Raw genomic sequence first — 14,992 nt, 5'->3', positions numbered from 1 at the left:
GGGGGGGGGGGGGGGGGGGGGGGAATGAGCAACGGGTGCACAGACCGTGGCGGGCTTGTTCTCAGTTCACATACTATTTGAACCCCCTTTGGGGCTCCATGAACACCTGGGCGTCAAATAAGGGGGTGAATTCGGCAAGAGGAAGGCATTTGTTGAACATGGCCGGGACTGTCATTCTCACGTCTTGGTGACAAGTGCTTCAGGGTGACAGCTAGCCCGAGCACCGCAGAAACTGGAGCTTCGGTGGGCCACTGCGTTAGAATCGCCCCCTCAGTTTCCCTATCTGCGGAGTGGGCACAACCGTGGTGTCTCCCGCGCCGCGGGTGGCGTGGGGACAGAGTGGTGGCGGGGCACCCGGGCCGCAGCACAAGGGGCCGCTCAGCAGGGGCTGGCCCCTCTCTCTTCACTCGAATGTTTAAATACCTCCTCACGGTGTTCCTTCTGAAATTCTAACGGATTGTTTTGGTGGGATTAAGAGTCCCCTGAACAGAAGAAAATGTTAGTTGGTGTTTTTCTTTCTTTTTTTTTTTTTAAGATTATTTATTTGTTTATTTGAGAGAGAGAGAGATATTGAGAGAACGAATGGGAGGAGGGGCAGAGGGAGAAACAGACTCCAGCTGAGCAGGGAGCCCGACGTGGGGCTTGATCCCAGGACCCCGGGATCATGACCTGAGCCGAAGGCAGACGCATCACTGACCGAGCCACCCAGGCGCCCAGTTGGTATTTTTCTGAAGACACTAATCCTTCTGTCATGGTAGTGAGCTTCTTCCTCGCCTGTGTGGGAACAGCTAGCATGTGGGTGGCATCCACGCTTGAGGAAAACGGCTAAGAGCATGTACATGAATCATAGACGTGCCATCTGGGAAGGTTTTCTGGGTGGCTGAGTCCAGAGCCGGGCGGTGTTGAGAAACTCAGACAGATGTTTTTCCCTTTCCAGCATGTCCGACTGGCTCACGAGTTTGAGCATTTGGTGCTCCAGGATCCCCGCTTTGAAATCTGTGCAGAAGTCACTCTGGGCCTGGTCTGTTTTCGGCTAAAGGTATGTGTATCTACTTTAGTCTTCGTTCTCTTTGACGGTGACAGAGGAGAGAGGATCATTCATCACCTCCATCTCCAAACGGGCCTGCTAGCTCCCTGGAGACCACAGAAGTCAGCATGCATTTTCCCATCTGGAGTTCACGCCTCCTGGCCCTGACCCAGCCTGACTGCCCACGGGGCCCTGGGCACCCTCCTCCAGGAGCCGTCTGTGCCCTCAATCAGACGGAGACTTCTCGCTAGTGTAGACGCTTGGCCCCAGAGTCCTCTCCACTTTCTCCATCCGCACATCTCTGCCGCTGGAATGCTCTGAGCACTCAGCTGGGTACAGGCTCTTCCCTGGACCAGCTCCGGACCCCAGCCCAGACCTGCGGACCCTGGCATCTTAAGGAGCCCCTCCAGGTTGCTGGGTGTGCATGGGGCTTTGAGAAACGCTGGTCTGCAGCGCTCTGTTGTTCTGCTGCCTGATGGTGAGTGTGTTCACTGTGTGAGGGGAAGCTGGCCCAGAGGGCAGAGGGCACAAGCCAGCTCTGCTGGGAATCATGACCACGTTTCTGAGAAGTCTCTGAAAGGTGCTGCACCCACAGGCGCCTTATTATTCTATTTTGTGTGAGTGAGACCGGGTGGCAGCCTCCCACTGACCACTCTCGAGCTGGCTATGCATTTTGCAATCTACCTTTTCCATTGGCTTCCTTGTTTGCATGCCCGGAGGCCATCAGGAGGAGGAGGGCTGAGCCCCGCTGCATTGTCAAGGTGCTGTCATCAAAATGTGGCCCTCCGCTCACCATATCCTCCCCTCCCTGATTCATGGAGCTCCGAGGTGGTAATGAGAACCGGTCGCGAGAAAGCCTGGACTCTACAGAGATAGTGGGGGGCTGGTGGGCCCGTGCTGGGCTCGGGGAGGGGTGCTGCGAGCTCTGTGCAAAGCGCACAGTGGTGGGAGCCGACCGTGTGCAAGGACAGGGGGCCCTTCTGTCCTGGTAGGGCGTGGGGGAAGCCTCAGAGCGCTGGCGTCCCAGCTGGGTCCCCAGAGGGGCCACGGGCTGCAGTTCGGCTGACATCGGGGTTGACGGCAAGCTTTGATGTGTTTGCCACGGAACAGACCTTATGTTCTGTTTTGACTGCCAGTGTTCTGATAGGACTTTCATTTATTTTAATTTTCAGTTTTATTGGGATGTAACCCATACACCACACACTTTGTCCATTTAAAGTACAATTAGGGGGTGAGCGGCGCTGACCCCCCTGCCCCCCAAAGCTGAAAATCTGCATACAACGTTTGACTCCCCCCAGACTGAACTTCTAACAGCCTACTGTTGACCAGAAGCCTTACCCATAACACAGGGGAGGGAGGATCACATATTTTGTATGTTCTGTGGATTATACGCTGCGTTCTTACCATAAAGCGAGCCAGAGAAGAGAAAATGTTAGGAAGGAAACCACAAGGGAGAGAAAATACATTTGCTGTGTCGCGTGGGATTTCTTGAAAAAAGTCCACGTGTCAGCGTGGGGTCTGCAAGGGTCCGATGCACACGTGTTGATTTTAGCATAAGCGCAGGGTCAGGCAGCTGTCACCTCCCCAGAGCGGGGCCCCCAACGCCATCCTTCGGTGCCCCCGATCCGCTGTCCGGCTCCATGGCCCCCAAACCCACCTGTGTGCAGTCCTGGCCCCTTTTCTCCTGTGCAGCACGGCAAGCCCCCCCCCCCCCCCCCGCCCCACAATTCCAGAAGCCCAGGGCACTTCGCAGCCAACAGAAGTGCCCTTCTGTGCATCTGCTTGTCCCTTCCGTTCCACGGATCCCATTTCTTCATCAGGAAGCGTATTGTTCAGGCACGTGGTTCATGTTTCTGTCTCCACGTCTACGGGCTCATCCTTATCTCCCTGTGCCATTCTGCTCCAGTGTGGATTTCAAGTCCTCTATATCATCCGAGGCTTCAAATGAAGTGTGATTCCGCCCCTCCTCCCCCTGCTCCCCTGTTCTCTTTCTTCCTGTCCTCCCTGCTCCTCCCCCCTTCCCCTCCCCCTTCTTCCCCTGCTCCCGGTTCTCTCTTTCTTCCAGTCCTCCCCCTTCCCCTCCTCTTCCCCTCCTCCCCTTCCTCCTCTTCTTTCTCTCCCCTCCCCCTTCCCTCTCCCAGGCTCCTCTTCTCTCCTTCTTCCTGTCCTCCCCCCTCCACTCCCCCCTTCCTTCCCCTCCCCCCCCTCGTCTTTCTCTCCCTCTCTCCCTCCTCTTCCCCCTTCCTCCTCCTCCCCCTCCTCTCCTTCTTCTGGTCCTGCCCCCCTTTCTCCCTCATTGTCCTCTCCCTCCCCTTCTTTTTCTCCCCCTCCCCCTCCTGCCCCTCCCGCCCCTCCCCCCTTCTTCTCTTAGACTGTTCTGCTTGGCTTCTTCCTCTATTTAATAGAAGACCTACCTTGCCTAATCCATTTGAAAATCACATTTTCCTAAATAATATGTTTTTAATTTCTGTTAAATTTCTTCTGTTAATTTCTGTTTTCATTTCTTCAAACAACCTTTCAGATGTTTGCCCTTGTGTTGAGTCTTTCTGGTAGAATTCCACTGCTTTCTCTCATACATTCTTCCTTCTCTAACCTCATCCTCGAATAGGACAGGCTTTGTCTAGACCTGGCACGCCAGCGGTTTCTGAACTGCCATTGGCCCAGTCCCTGTCCACTGGGTGCCAGCTCGAGCCCCATGAGGCCCACAGCCTGCGGCTGGGAGGGTCTGCATGGGTCCATAGGCCAGTCCCCAGCATCCGGCAGGTGTCTGGGCAGAACTGGACTGTTCTCCTCCCACTGTTCTCCCTGATTCTCGACTCTCAAGACAGAGTGAGAAGGCAAACCAGAGAGCCCTGTGAGGGTCACAGACCAGGGATGTGAGGCCCCACTTCCATCCCCCTTTTACCTTTGATGATGGGGCTTAGGGAACCGGGGGCGCTGCCTGGAAGCAGAAGGAAGGTGACAGGAGCCGGGGAGAAGGATGCACAAATGGGAGATGGGCTCCGGGGGCAGGGGCACCAGCAAGTGAAGAGATGCCCCCCCCCCCCGATGGCTTCAGTGTCTGGCTGCCTGCCCCAGGAGGGGGGGGCTGCTCCTTTCCAGAGGGGGGAGTCCAGCAATGGCCCTTGGTCCTCTAATTCACCTGCAGTTTTCCCAGATTCTGAGTTGACTGTGTTCTGTGTTCTACGTTGCTGAGATTTCTCCTGTATGTTTTGGTGGGACTCCCTCACTGGTGCCATTTGAAGCCTCAGTTCTACCATTTAAGCTAGTCAGTGTGTAGACCGCGTACCTATGAAACTCCATTTTTCTTAAAAAGGCTGGCCCGTGGAAGGGTCACCTTTTGACAGTAGTTCGACCCTGAAGAACCTGTCTTGTAGGAGAGGCTAGAGGCTTTCACCGACACGGAAGTCTCACTGAGGTGAATTTCTTACCCTGATAAACAAAAGGCTAGTGGGAAGGTGGCCTCTCCCGCAGATGTGTGGTGGTATTGCCAGAGGCCGCCCTTCCTTGGTGACCAGTTGAAGTTTGAGTCCTCGGGGACCTGAGCAAGGCCCCTCTCTCCATCTCTGCAGGGTTCCAACAAATTGAACAAAGATCTTCTGGAAAGAATCAACAGTGTCAAGAAAATCCACCTGGTCCCCTGTCACCTCCGAGACAAGTTCGTGCTGCGATTGGCCATCTGCGCCCGCACCGTGGAGTCTGCCCATGTGCAGCGGTCCTGGGAACACATCCAGCAGCTGGCCACCGACGTGCTGAGAGCCGAGAAGGACTAGGAGGCCCAGCCGCAGGGAAGCTGCTGCAGGTAGGCTGTCCCCCCAGCTCCGCCGCTCCACGCTGCTGGGCCGCCGGAAGGGGAAGGACCCCCACACTGCAATGATCCTTTAAGGAACAGAGATACATTTCTACTTTGTATTCTTTTTTTTTTTTTTTTTAAGACTTTATTTATTTATTTGAGAGAGAGAGCACAAGCAGGGGCAGAGGGAGAGGGAGAAGCAGACTCCCTGCTGAGCAGGGAGCCCGATGCAGGACTCGATCCCAGGACCCGCCCCCCCCGATTATGACCGGAGCCAACTGAGCCTCTCAGGTGCCCCATTTTGTATTCTTTTATATGAGACTATCAATCCTGCATCTCTCTGATTTCCCCTCAGATTTCTTCCGTGTTTACAGACGCTGCTTACTAGTATCACAAGCATTTATATTAAACTGGACAACAGCAGATAAATGAAAATTAAACATTACAACAGGAGTTTGACATGACTGATGATTTATGTTTCTCTGTCTCTCTCTCAATATTCACTGCCCCATTACCCACTTACTAAAACCCATGGGGAGTGTGGAACCTAAGTGTATTATATAATTTATTTTATAGATTGCATACAATTTTATCTTGTTCGCTCTTAATTTTCACTGTGAATACATGAAGCCATGCTCAAAAAATCAAAAGTTCAAAATCACATTTCATATATGGCTCCCAGCTGTGAGGTCCAAGATGCAACTTCTCAGTCAAAGCCCGTCCAGAAATACCAGATCCTTTTCCTGGTATGACAAGAACCTCTCTTAAAGGAGCCCAGCCTGCCCAGAGCAACACCAGACGTCTAGCTTGAGCATCTCTGGAAGGTACTGGAGAGAGATCACGGTTTCAAATATTTCCATTGCTTTCAGATAAGAATGTGTACATCTGTGTGTGGGGGGGTGCGTAAGTGCTGTAAGATATATACAAAACGAAACCGTCTCAGGCAAACACTCCTGGTTAACATTTCCACAGCCCTATGTTTGCACAAATCTCATCAGGATCGATCATATCAGGATCTGATTCCCGTGTGCCCATAACAACAGAGAGTCTATAGCTCTGAAATGTGAGCAGAAACAAAGTCTCATTTCTGATAGATGAACGGGGCGCCTGGGTGGCTCAGTTGTTTAAGCATCTGCCTTCGGCTCAGGTCATGATCTCAGGGTCCTGGGATCGAGTCCTGTGTCAGGCTCCCTGCTCAGCAGGGGGTCTGCTTCTCCCTCTCCCTCTGCCCCTCCCCCTGCTCGTGCTCTCTCTCTCGCTCTCAATTAAATAAATAAAATCTTTACAAAAAAAAGTCATGATGACTGTGAAATCATACACGTTATCAATTCAAAAGGTTACAAATGGGGGGTGCCTCGGTGGCTCAGTCGGTTAAGCATCTGATTCTTGATTTGGGGTTCGGTCGTGATCTCAGGGTCGTGAGGTTGAGCCCTGTGTCGGGCTCTGTGCTGGGCGTGGAGCCTGCTTAAGATTCTCTCTCTCCCTCTCCCTCTGCCCCGCCCCTCCTGGTCGTGCTCCCTCTCTCTCTAAAAAAAAGGTACAAATGGGATTAAATTTTTTAAAAATATAGGATATAATAGTGAATCATAACGCATGTACTTTTGGGGGCCAGGTTAATTCAAGCAATGAAAATCTGAATACCCGGGCTTTACTTGCGCTCACCTGAGATTATCATATCAAATTCACGTGGTTGTAATTCCGACGGAGAGAAGGAACTATCCCCATTTCACGGAGGGTAGAAACTGGCACGGATGATGACTGACATTGGTAGAATGTGTCCGAGAGAGGCCAGATCAGCCGCTTGATCTCGTGGTTCAGTCCCTATTCGTCTATGATGCACGGTTCCCTCCAGCTCACTGGAGAACTAGCATATTCTTTCTCTGTATTCTAACGAGAAGTATACAAAATACCGATTCTTTAATTTTTTTTGAATGTAGCCATACGTTCATGCATATGTTTTCCCCTGTAGAGATCAAAAGTTGAAAAGGAGTACATCTGAGAGCTGTGGAACGAGAAGACAATAAACATTATTCTGGTCCCGAGGACCCAAGCCTGCATGAGGCCTCACGCTTCTTTCTGTGAAGTCTTCCAGAAGCTTAGTGATTATGTCTGCTCACTCTCTTACCAATGAAGAAACTACTTACTGCAATCCCGGTGCATGTAGCTTTTATTCATTATTCAACTGTGACTTTTGTTGATTAAGAAATCATAGGTTGTCATGCTCTTGAAGTCATCAGTGGTGGGAGAGGCTTACTGAAATATTTTCCAGGATATTCTAGGATCGAGGGACTTGAGATTATACCCGTGGTCTTTAAATTGTTCTGTCATGTGGCTCAATGCTTAATAAACAATGTGAAGTGCAGTGGTGAATGTGTCTGGTAAGCATCCTTTGGTTCCGCGTTGTACCCAACTGATTGTTGTAATGCACACTTAACCTTTCAAAACAGCCGAAGATAGGGCATCCTTGGATATTTTTTTAAAGATTTTTATTTATTTATTTGAGAGAGAGAGCGAGAGAAGGAGCACAAGTAGGGGGAGCAGCAGAGGGAAAAGCAGGCACCCCACTGAGCAGGAAGCCCGATGCGGGGCTCGATCCCAGGACCCTGAGATCATGATCTGAGCCGAAGGCAGACACTTAACGACTCAGCCACCCAGGCGCCCCCATCCTTGGATATTTTTCAATGGTGTCATTGCTCCAACAAATGTTTATGGACTACCTCGTGCATATCAGGCAGTGTTCTAGATGCATTAGCAACACACAAGTTTTACTTAGAAGTGACTCTAACTCTTGAAGAAATAAACCCAGAGCCAGGACACAATCACAGACCAAGTTCTACTGGCATGATGGGAAAGATTACCTTCTAGGACCTTGGTTTCCTGGTCCAAGGACCAGTGATGAGTCCATCTGCCCTATGGTCTCATGACTGATAAACAACCAGAGTGCTCTTGTAAACGTAAATACCAGTAAGCCGTACTCTAATAGCCTATCTTTGTTTGAAACCATTTTTACTGGCAGAAACACTTGAATTTTAATCTCAAGATGAGTTCTTGTCCTTTAGAGACGATTTAACTATTGAAAGCAAAGCGTTCTCAGAAAAGGTCCACGGACTATTAATAAGTTTATTTGAATTTCAAAGACCTCTGATAGCTAAATGTAATTAAAAGGTCTGTTTTTCAGGAATCTGGAAATACATCAGAGGCTATGTAGTTCCCCATCTTACACATAAGATCATTGGTTCTCTGCCCATCAGTGAACCAGACCTGCCTTCCATCAAGGTGTGAGGACGTGGGATGGGCCACTGGGGCCACTGGGACCACACGTTAAGAGCTGTAGGGTGTTGAGCACTCAGATCATTGAGTTGAGGCGGAGGTGACTGTGTTCTACAATGAGATGGTTTGCACCTGAGTGTGCTCTTGAACTAAGTTTGCTACAAGATCTCCAAAATGAGCCACCAAAGTCACCGAGGCCAGCTCTCAGCTTTTGAGCTTTTGTGGAGCTGCCTCCCCAGCCCCATCTATAAGCCTACTTTGGGAAGATGGCGGAGGCTGGAGTCCCAGGCAAGAGCTTGGGTGGCAGGTGACAACAGGATGCTGCTGAGAACCATGCACAGACAGAAGGCCTGAAGCCAGCTGAGTGACTGAGGGGCTCCTCTCTCTGAGCTTGGCTGGGTCTTTCTGGTGGAGATTCCCAGACATCCACTTAGATGTAGACCCAGCAGAGATGAAAGCTTGTCTGACTTCTGGCTCATTTCTCCGTAAATCATCGCAGTTCACCCCACCTCCTGATCTCTCCAGGCATCTCGGGGACAGAGCCATCAGGCCCCAAACCACCCAGCCTAGACCCAGCAAGAAGCACTGCTTCCCTGTGTATTAAACACACACACACACTCATAACATGTGATCCATGCGAGGCACCGTTAACAATATTTTTAAAATATTAACTTTATACTTATTTTTAAATTTTCAGTTATTACTCCCAATTTACAGATGAGAAAATGGGGTTTGTCAAGAGGGTTTTTCAAGAGGTTTAGTGACTTGTCCCAGGTCATGCTGCCAATTGGTGACTGAGCTAGGACTAGAACTCAGGCAGCCTGGGACTAGAATGCACACCCTGTGCCCACTCACCTGGTGGCCAAACATGCCATCTGCTCTTCAGGGTGAACCATTTTTCAGAATAAGTGGCAGTGAAACCATTCATTCCCTTCTGGGAAAAACCCATTTTCACCTTCCAGGTCAAGTCTTGGCTCCTGATCCCAACCTGACGATCCCCAAATAGTCCCATTGTTTATGAAGGTCTGGACTACTTAGCCTAATCTTCGATCCACCGCATAGCATCTTTACGTAAATATACATTCCGTTTGGTGTCACGACATGTCGTAGACCCCTGCTGGCACCAGAAGTCGATGCAAAGCCTATTGCCTCCTGGCCTTTGATAATGGCCCCTCCTGCTTGGTGTTGGAAAAATCCCCGATGGATGTGGACACAACCGGATCCGGATACCCAAACTGTATTTAGTCATACATAACACTTCTGACACCAAATGAGATTTTTCCTTCCTGGCACCAAATAGCAGCACCTCTTCTAACGCTACCTCTCCAACTCTCTGACACCATCTAACGGGAGTTAGATATGAGCCCATAGTTAGGGCTCCAAACCATAAGTTGCCCTGCACCTGATGCCCGTCACAATCCCGGGGCCTCCCGTACTTCTGACGGACTGGCTATAAAGCAGGGGTTCCCTTGACCCCCTCCTTAGGTTCAGTGCCTTGCTAGAACAGCTCACAGACTCAAGACGCTGTTTAACTTGTGTTTACCACTTTATTATAAAAGGTAAGGCTCAGGAACAGCCAACAGAAGAGCTGTGCAGGGCAAGGTATGGGGAAAGCGGATGGAGCTTCCACACCCTCTGAGTGCACTCTCCTAGTACCTACATGTGTTCCCCAGCTTGGAAACTCTCCCAACCCTGTCATTTAGGGGTTTTTATGGTGGATCCATGACATGGGCATGGTTGATTAAATCACTGGCCACGGGTGATGAGCTCAATCTCTGGCCCCCCTCCACTCCCCAAAAGTCAGGAGGCTGGCCTGAAAGTTACAACCCTCTAATCACACTTTGGTCTTCTTGGTGTCCAGCCCCCATCTTGGTTCTATCTAGGGGGCAACAAAGAGTCACCCTGTTTTGAGCAAAAGAGGCTCCTGTCACCCACACATTCCCAGGGATTTCGGAGCTCTGCTGTCAGGTATCAAGGACAAAACCCGAGAATATATTGTTCTTATTGTATTACACTAAGAAAATCTCCTGGAATCATATGCCTCTTCTCCAAAATGTGACAAACAACAAAACTTTGTGGGACCAAAGATGCTCACTCAGGCTGACTATGTGCCAGTGTTGAAAGGAACCTGTGGAAATACCCAAGACAGACGGGAGAAGTGGGATGTCACTGGGCATTCCCTTGCTCATCATAAGGGAAGAAGACCCAGAGGGAAGGCAGGTTTAAAGTATCCACTAACTTCATCCCTGTGCCCCTAACTCGTGAGTCCCTTGGACTCAGTACATTGGAAACTGCTGATATTTTATTCAGAAAGCCTGTGTTTGAGACCAGGAATGGAGATTGCCTGGCGGCCTTTTGCTCTAAAGGTTGTTTTATTGCTTTTCTGAATTGTGTAAATCCCCAAGGATCAAATATTAGAAACTGTTTTGCTTTTTCTTTTTTACTGCACTCGATACCAAAATCTTTTTCCTCAGCACCTCTGTGCTGCCTCCTATCACCTCTACCTGGCATAAATAATAGAAACAAATTATTAAGAAAGCACTGTGAGAATAGGTCACTTGCATAAACTGGGTCAATCTGGAGCTACTATTTTCGAGAAACTTGTGTGTTTCTGCTGTAAGCAGAGATGTGACACAGATGGTCGAGGGAAGAGAGAAGAGGAAGAAACAGGGTGGGCTCACTTATACGAGACCACGTGGGTCCAAGAAATCTAAAATGCAGACCCCCAGACCTCACCATTTATGGTGATAGCCCCTGGTGCCATCAGAGGGAAACTGAGTCACGTGAGGAGGTTTATAAACGGAAGGCTATCCAGGGGGAAAGACTCAGAGAGAGGACTTGGTTCCTGTCTTTAAATGTATACTCCAAAGCAAAGGAAACAGTCAACAAAACAAAGAGGCAACCCACAGAATGGGAGAAGATATTTGCAAATGACACTACAGATAAAGGGCTGGTATCCAAGATCTATAAAGAACTTCTCAAACTCAACACCCAAAAAACAAATAATCAAGTCAAAAAATGGGCAGAAGACATGAAAAGACACGTCTCTGAAGAAGACATACAAATGGCTAACAGACACATGAAAAAATGTTCATCATCATTAGCCATCAGGGAAATCCAAATCAAAACCACACCGAGATACCACCTTACACCAGTTAGAATGGCAAAAATGGACAGGGTAAGAAACAACAAATGTTGGAGAGGTTGTGGAGAAAGGGGAACCCTCTTACACTGTTGGTGGGAATCCAAGTTGGTACAGCCACTTTGGAAAACAGTGTGGAGGTTCCTCAAAAATTTAAAAATAGAGCTACCCTATGACCCAGCAATTGCACTCCTGGGTATTTACCCCAAAGACACAGATGTAGTGAAAAGAAGGGCCATATGCACCCCAATGTTCATAGCAGCAATGTCTGCAATAGCCAAACTGTGGAAAGAGCCGAGATGCCCTTCAACAGATGAATGGATAAAGAAGATGTGGTCCATATATACAATGGAATATTACTCAGCCATCAGAAAGGATGAATACCCAACTTTTACATCAACATGGATGGAACTGGAGGAGATTATGCTAAATGAAATAAGTCAAGCAGAGAAAGTCAATTATCATATGGTTTCACTCATTTGTGGAACATAAGGAATAGCATGGAGGACACTAGGAGAAGGAAGGGAAAAATGGGGGGGGGAATTGGAGGGAGAGATGAACCATGAGAGACTATGGACTCTGAGAAACAAACAGGGTTTTAGAGGGGAAGGGGGATTGGTTAGCCAGGTTATGGGTATTAAGGAGGGCACATACTGCATGGAGCACTGGGTGTTATATGAAAACAATGGATCGTGGATCACCACATCAAAAACTAATGATATATTGTATGGTGACTAACATAATGTAATAAAATTTTTTTAAAAAAGAAAAGATTTTAAATTATGGGTTCAAATTTAAAAAAACAAACGAAAACAAAACAAAACAAAAAAATAAATGTACACTCCCTTTTGCACGAAGAGTCTTTGTGCCTCCAAAGAGTGACATGGAGGCAGGCAGGTTTTGTTTCAACGTGGAGAACTCAAAAGACAGGCTGTGAGCACACAGGACCTGCTTTCTCACCGGGCAGTAAGTTTGACTCCCCTGCAGGTGTTCAAGTGGTAAAGGAAACTCGAGGGGACAGAAAACCTGACCACCTTTGAGCCCTCTCCTACATCTGAGATTCAAGGGTCTATGAAGACCAGAGAAGCTGGGCTGATTGATCAAACAGCAGGGTTAGGGAGCACAGAAATTGGAAGCACCGCCCCAGGATGGGTTCTTCTTGAGTAAAAAGCGCTAGCCAGCCACCGCCCACCCCCACACACACCCTGCTGAGCTAAAGGCTTACCTGACCATAATAATCCTGCACTTGGGTGGTGCTTACTGGGGTCATTCTCATCCAAACGTTCTTCAGCGATCAACTGGGTTTACCGCCCTCCAGGACCCCCGATGTAGCTCGTGTGTAGTGGGGCTAGGATTTGAACCCTGAAAAGCTGGGTCCATGGGCCATGCTCTTAATTACTGCACCAGCCTGCCCCTAGACCATCAGAATACAGTCTATTACTTTCCTAGGGTTGTTGGAACAACGCACCAAAAACTAGGAGACTTAAAATAACAGAAATTTATTCTGGAGGCCAGAATCCCGAAATGAAGGTGTCCGCAGGGCCACATTGCCTCCACAGCCTCCGGGGGAGGGTCCCTCCTTGCAACTCCAGCTCTGGTGGCCCCAGATGCTCCCTGGCTTATGAGTGCATATTACTCCAGTCTCTGCCTCCCCTCTGTACCTCTCTTCTTTATAAATCATCAGTCGCATTGGATTAAGGCCCACCCTGGTCCAGTATGACCTCATCTTAACTCGATTGCATCTGCAAAGACTCTGTATCCAAACACCATCTCATTCCCGGATACCAGAGGTTAGGATTTCAGTATATCTTTTGGGAACACAATTCAACCCACAGCCCGTATAGAGTAGACAAGAAGCAGCCAGAAGTGCTGACTCAGGTTGGCGGTGATGTTCTAGGAAAAATGACCAAAGCAGATTGTCCTTACTGCTCTGCCTGCCCCATTTCTGTTTACTCTGTGATACCACAGGATCCTCCCCACGGCCCCTGTGATTCCTTCAGTGCGGCCAATGAAAGCTTTTTCTGGGACTGTGCTTGCATTCCGTCCAGATGCACACAGGTCTTGCTTCTCCGACGGAGGGCAGGAATACTGCCTTATCACGGAGCTAGAGGGTTGCCAGCTTCAAAGTCAATGAGAATCCAGCTACACACAGGAGTCCGGCCATGAAGGAACGGAGCTTGGGTTTGGCTGTTTCACCTGACTCCTGTCCTGTCTGCTTATGTCCTCAAACCATCCACCTGCCTACACACTGACTAAACACATCTCTTTTAAACTTATAGAAAGTAATTTTCCTGGCACCCAGGGATGCACAGTCTTTGGGGCCATAGTCTCTCTCTGCTCAGAAACAAATGAGATCACTGAAGTGTACTGCGGGCATTTTTTTGAGACCATGTTTATAATATTCATGAATATGGAAATGAGCAGCCATCTCCCAGAATCCCTCACGCAAAGAACTGGCACTCTCTTTGCTGTAGGTGCTGCAGTTTTGGGGAAAAAAAAAAAAATCCTACCCAGAAGAAAGAACATAGTCTATGGTCTCGGAAGGAAAGTTTATCTGCATAGCTTAAGTACCAAACTCTTCCATACTAGGCTAAAGTGTTAGATAGTATTCTAAAATATCCCATTTGTAAAAGAGCGAACGTCTCGATACGGTGTAAGGGTTTGAATCCCAACGATAGTGTTCATATAGCAGTAAGTACCGGACAACCTCACAGCTTCTGTTAAATGTCTGCATTGTGCCAGCCAATGTTCTGAGGATTTATGGTATCGCGTATTAATCGCAATCCTTAGAAGAGCTTCTGAGTTAGAGGAGTTTACTCCCCTTACATAGGTGAGGAGGAGGCTCAGTTCGGGGAGAGTACGGAAGTGACTTACACTTCCGCCAGCAACGCAGGAAGATGGAAACTGCTGGATTGGGAAATGCTTTTGTATCAAAGGCACAAAAGTGAAATGGCAATGCTCGTGTCACTTGTTGAAAAACAGCTCTGGACTCTTAGGATGGTAAGACGGCGGTTTGTGTGAATTCTCCAAATGCTATCATTAAAACATTAGTGATGAAAGTCACCAAAAATTGCCAATTACCCTAATAATATTTATTTAAATTTACTAAATTTACTGCCAGTTACCCTAACAGCATATGGCGATTTCTAAATATACAAGTGGAAAAATAGCTAGTAAACGCACAACTGAGTCAGCCTGGAGATAACAGTTTCCATTTACATTTTCTTTTATTTTTATTCTCTATATTTTGAGTAATTATGATAATTAGAAAATTAGCTAATAAATTATGAACCTTTAGAATAAAAAGTCTGTTATTCCTACTTAAGCCAAGAAATGAATTGTGAGCGGTTTCCCTTGTGATTGCCTATTTACAAAAATATATTGTCCAATCCCTTTTATTTTGTGGCCATTTAAAAAGCTGCTAGAAGAAAGGTCTTTGACATTTTTTTTGCCTCCCATTTCTTCAGACCGTGCATTTAAATGTCACGTGCTGTTATTTTCCGCTCTCAGGATAGGATAACCCAAGATCAGTGAGCCAAGGAGAGGAAGAGGAAGGCTACTGGGGCTTCCTGGAAAAAACAAAAACAAAAACAAAACGCTTCTTCCTTTTGCCGAAAGAGAAGTATTCACGGGTGAAAGGTCTTTCCTAGTTTGGCCCCTTCTTCCCGCTTTAAATGGGGCAGTGTGAGGCTGCGTTCCTTGGATCGTGGGGGCCTTCTCGGAACAGCGAGGTGACAAGCCTGGAGGAAAAAGTCACGGG

At 48.4% G+C, this 14,992-nt stretch overlaps 1 protein-coding gene across 1 annotated transcript in view; it reads left to right on the top strand.

The window, feature by feature from the left end:
- DDC (dopa decarboxylase) overlaps nt 1-7,180 on the top strand; it is an 82,259-nt gene extending 75,079 nt beyond the window's left edge. The window contains exons 14-16 of the mRNA XM_032430527.1: nt 938-1,039; nt 4,600-4,829; nt 6,790-7,180. Of these exons, the coding sequence (XP_032286418.1) occupies nt 938-1,039; nt 4,600-4,800 (303 nt within the window). The 3' untranslated portion in view covers nt 4,801-4,829; nt 6,790-7,180. The remainder of the gene's footprint in view (nt 1-937; nt 1,040-4,599; nt 4,830-6,789) is intronic.
- The last annotated feature ends 7,812 nt before the right edge of the window (nt 7,181-14,992 follow it).

The sequence above is a fragment of the Phoca vitulina genome, unplaced genomic scaffold (assembly GCF_004348235.1).
Source record: "Phoca vitulina isolate PV1807 unplaced genomic scaffold, GSC_HSeal_1.0 scaffold44, whole genome shotgun sequence".
NCBI classification, from domain to species: domain Eukaryota; kingdom Metazoa; phylum Chordata; class Mammalia; order Carnivora; family Phocidae; genus Phoca; species Phoca vitulina.
Note: the sequence above shows the minus strand (reverse complement) of the source record. Positions and strands in the feature narration are given on the sequence as shown.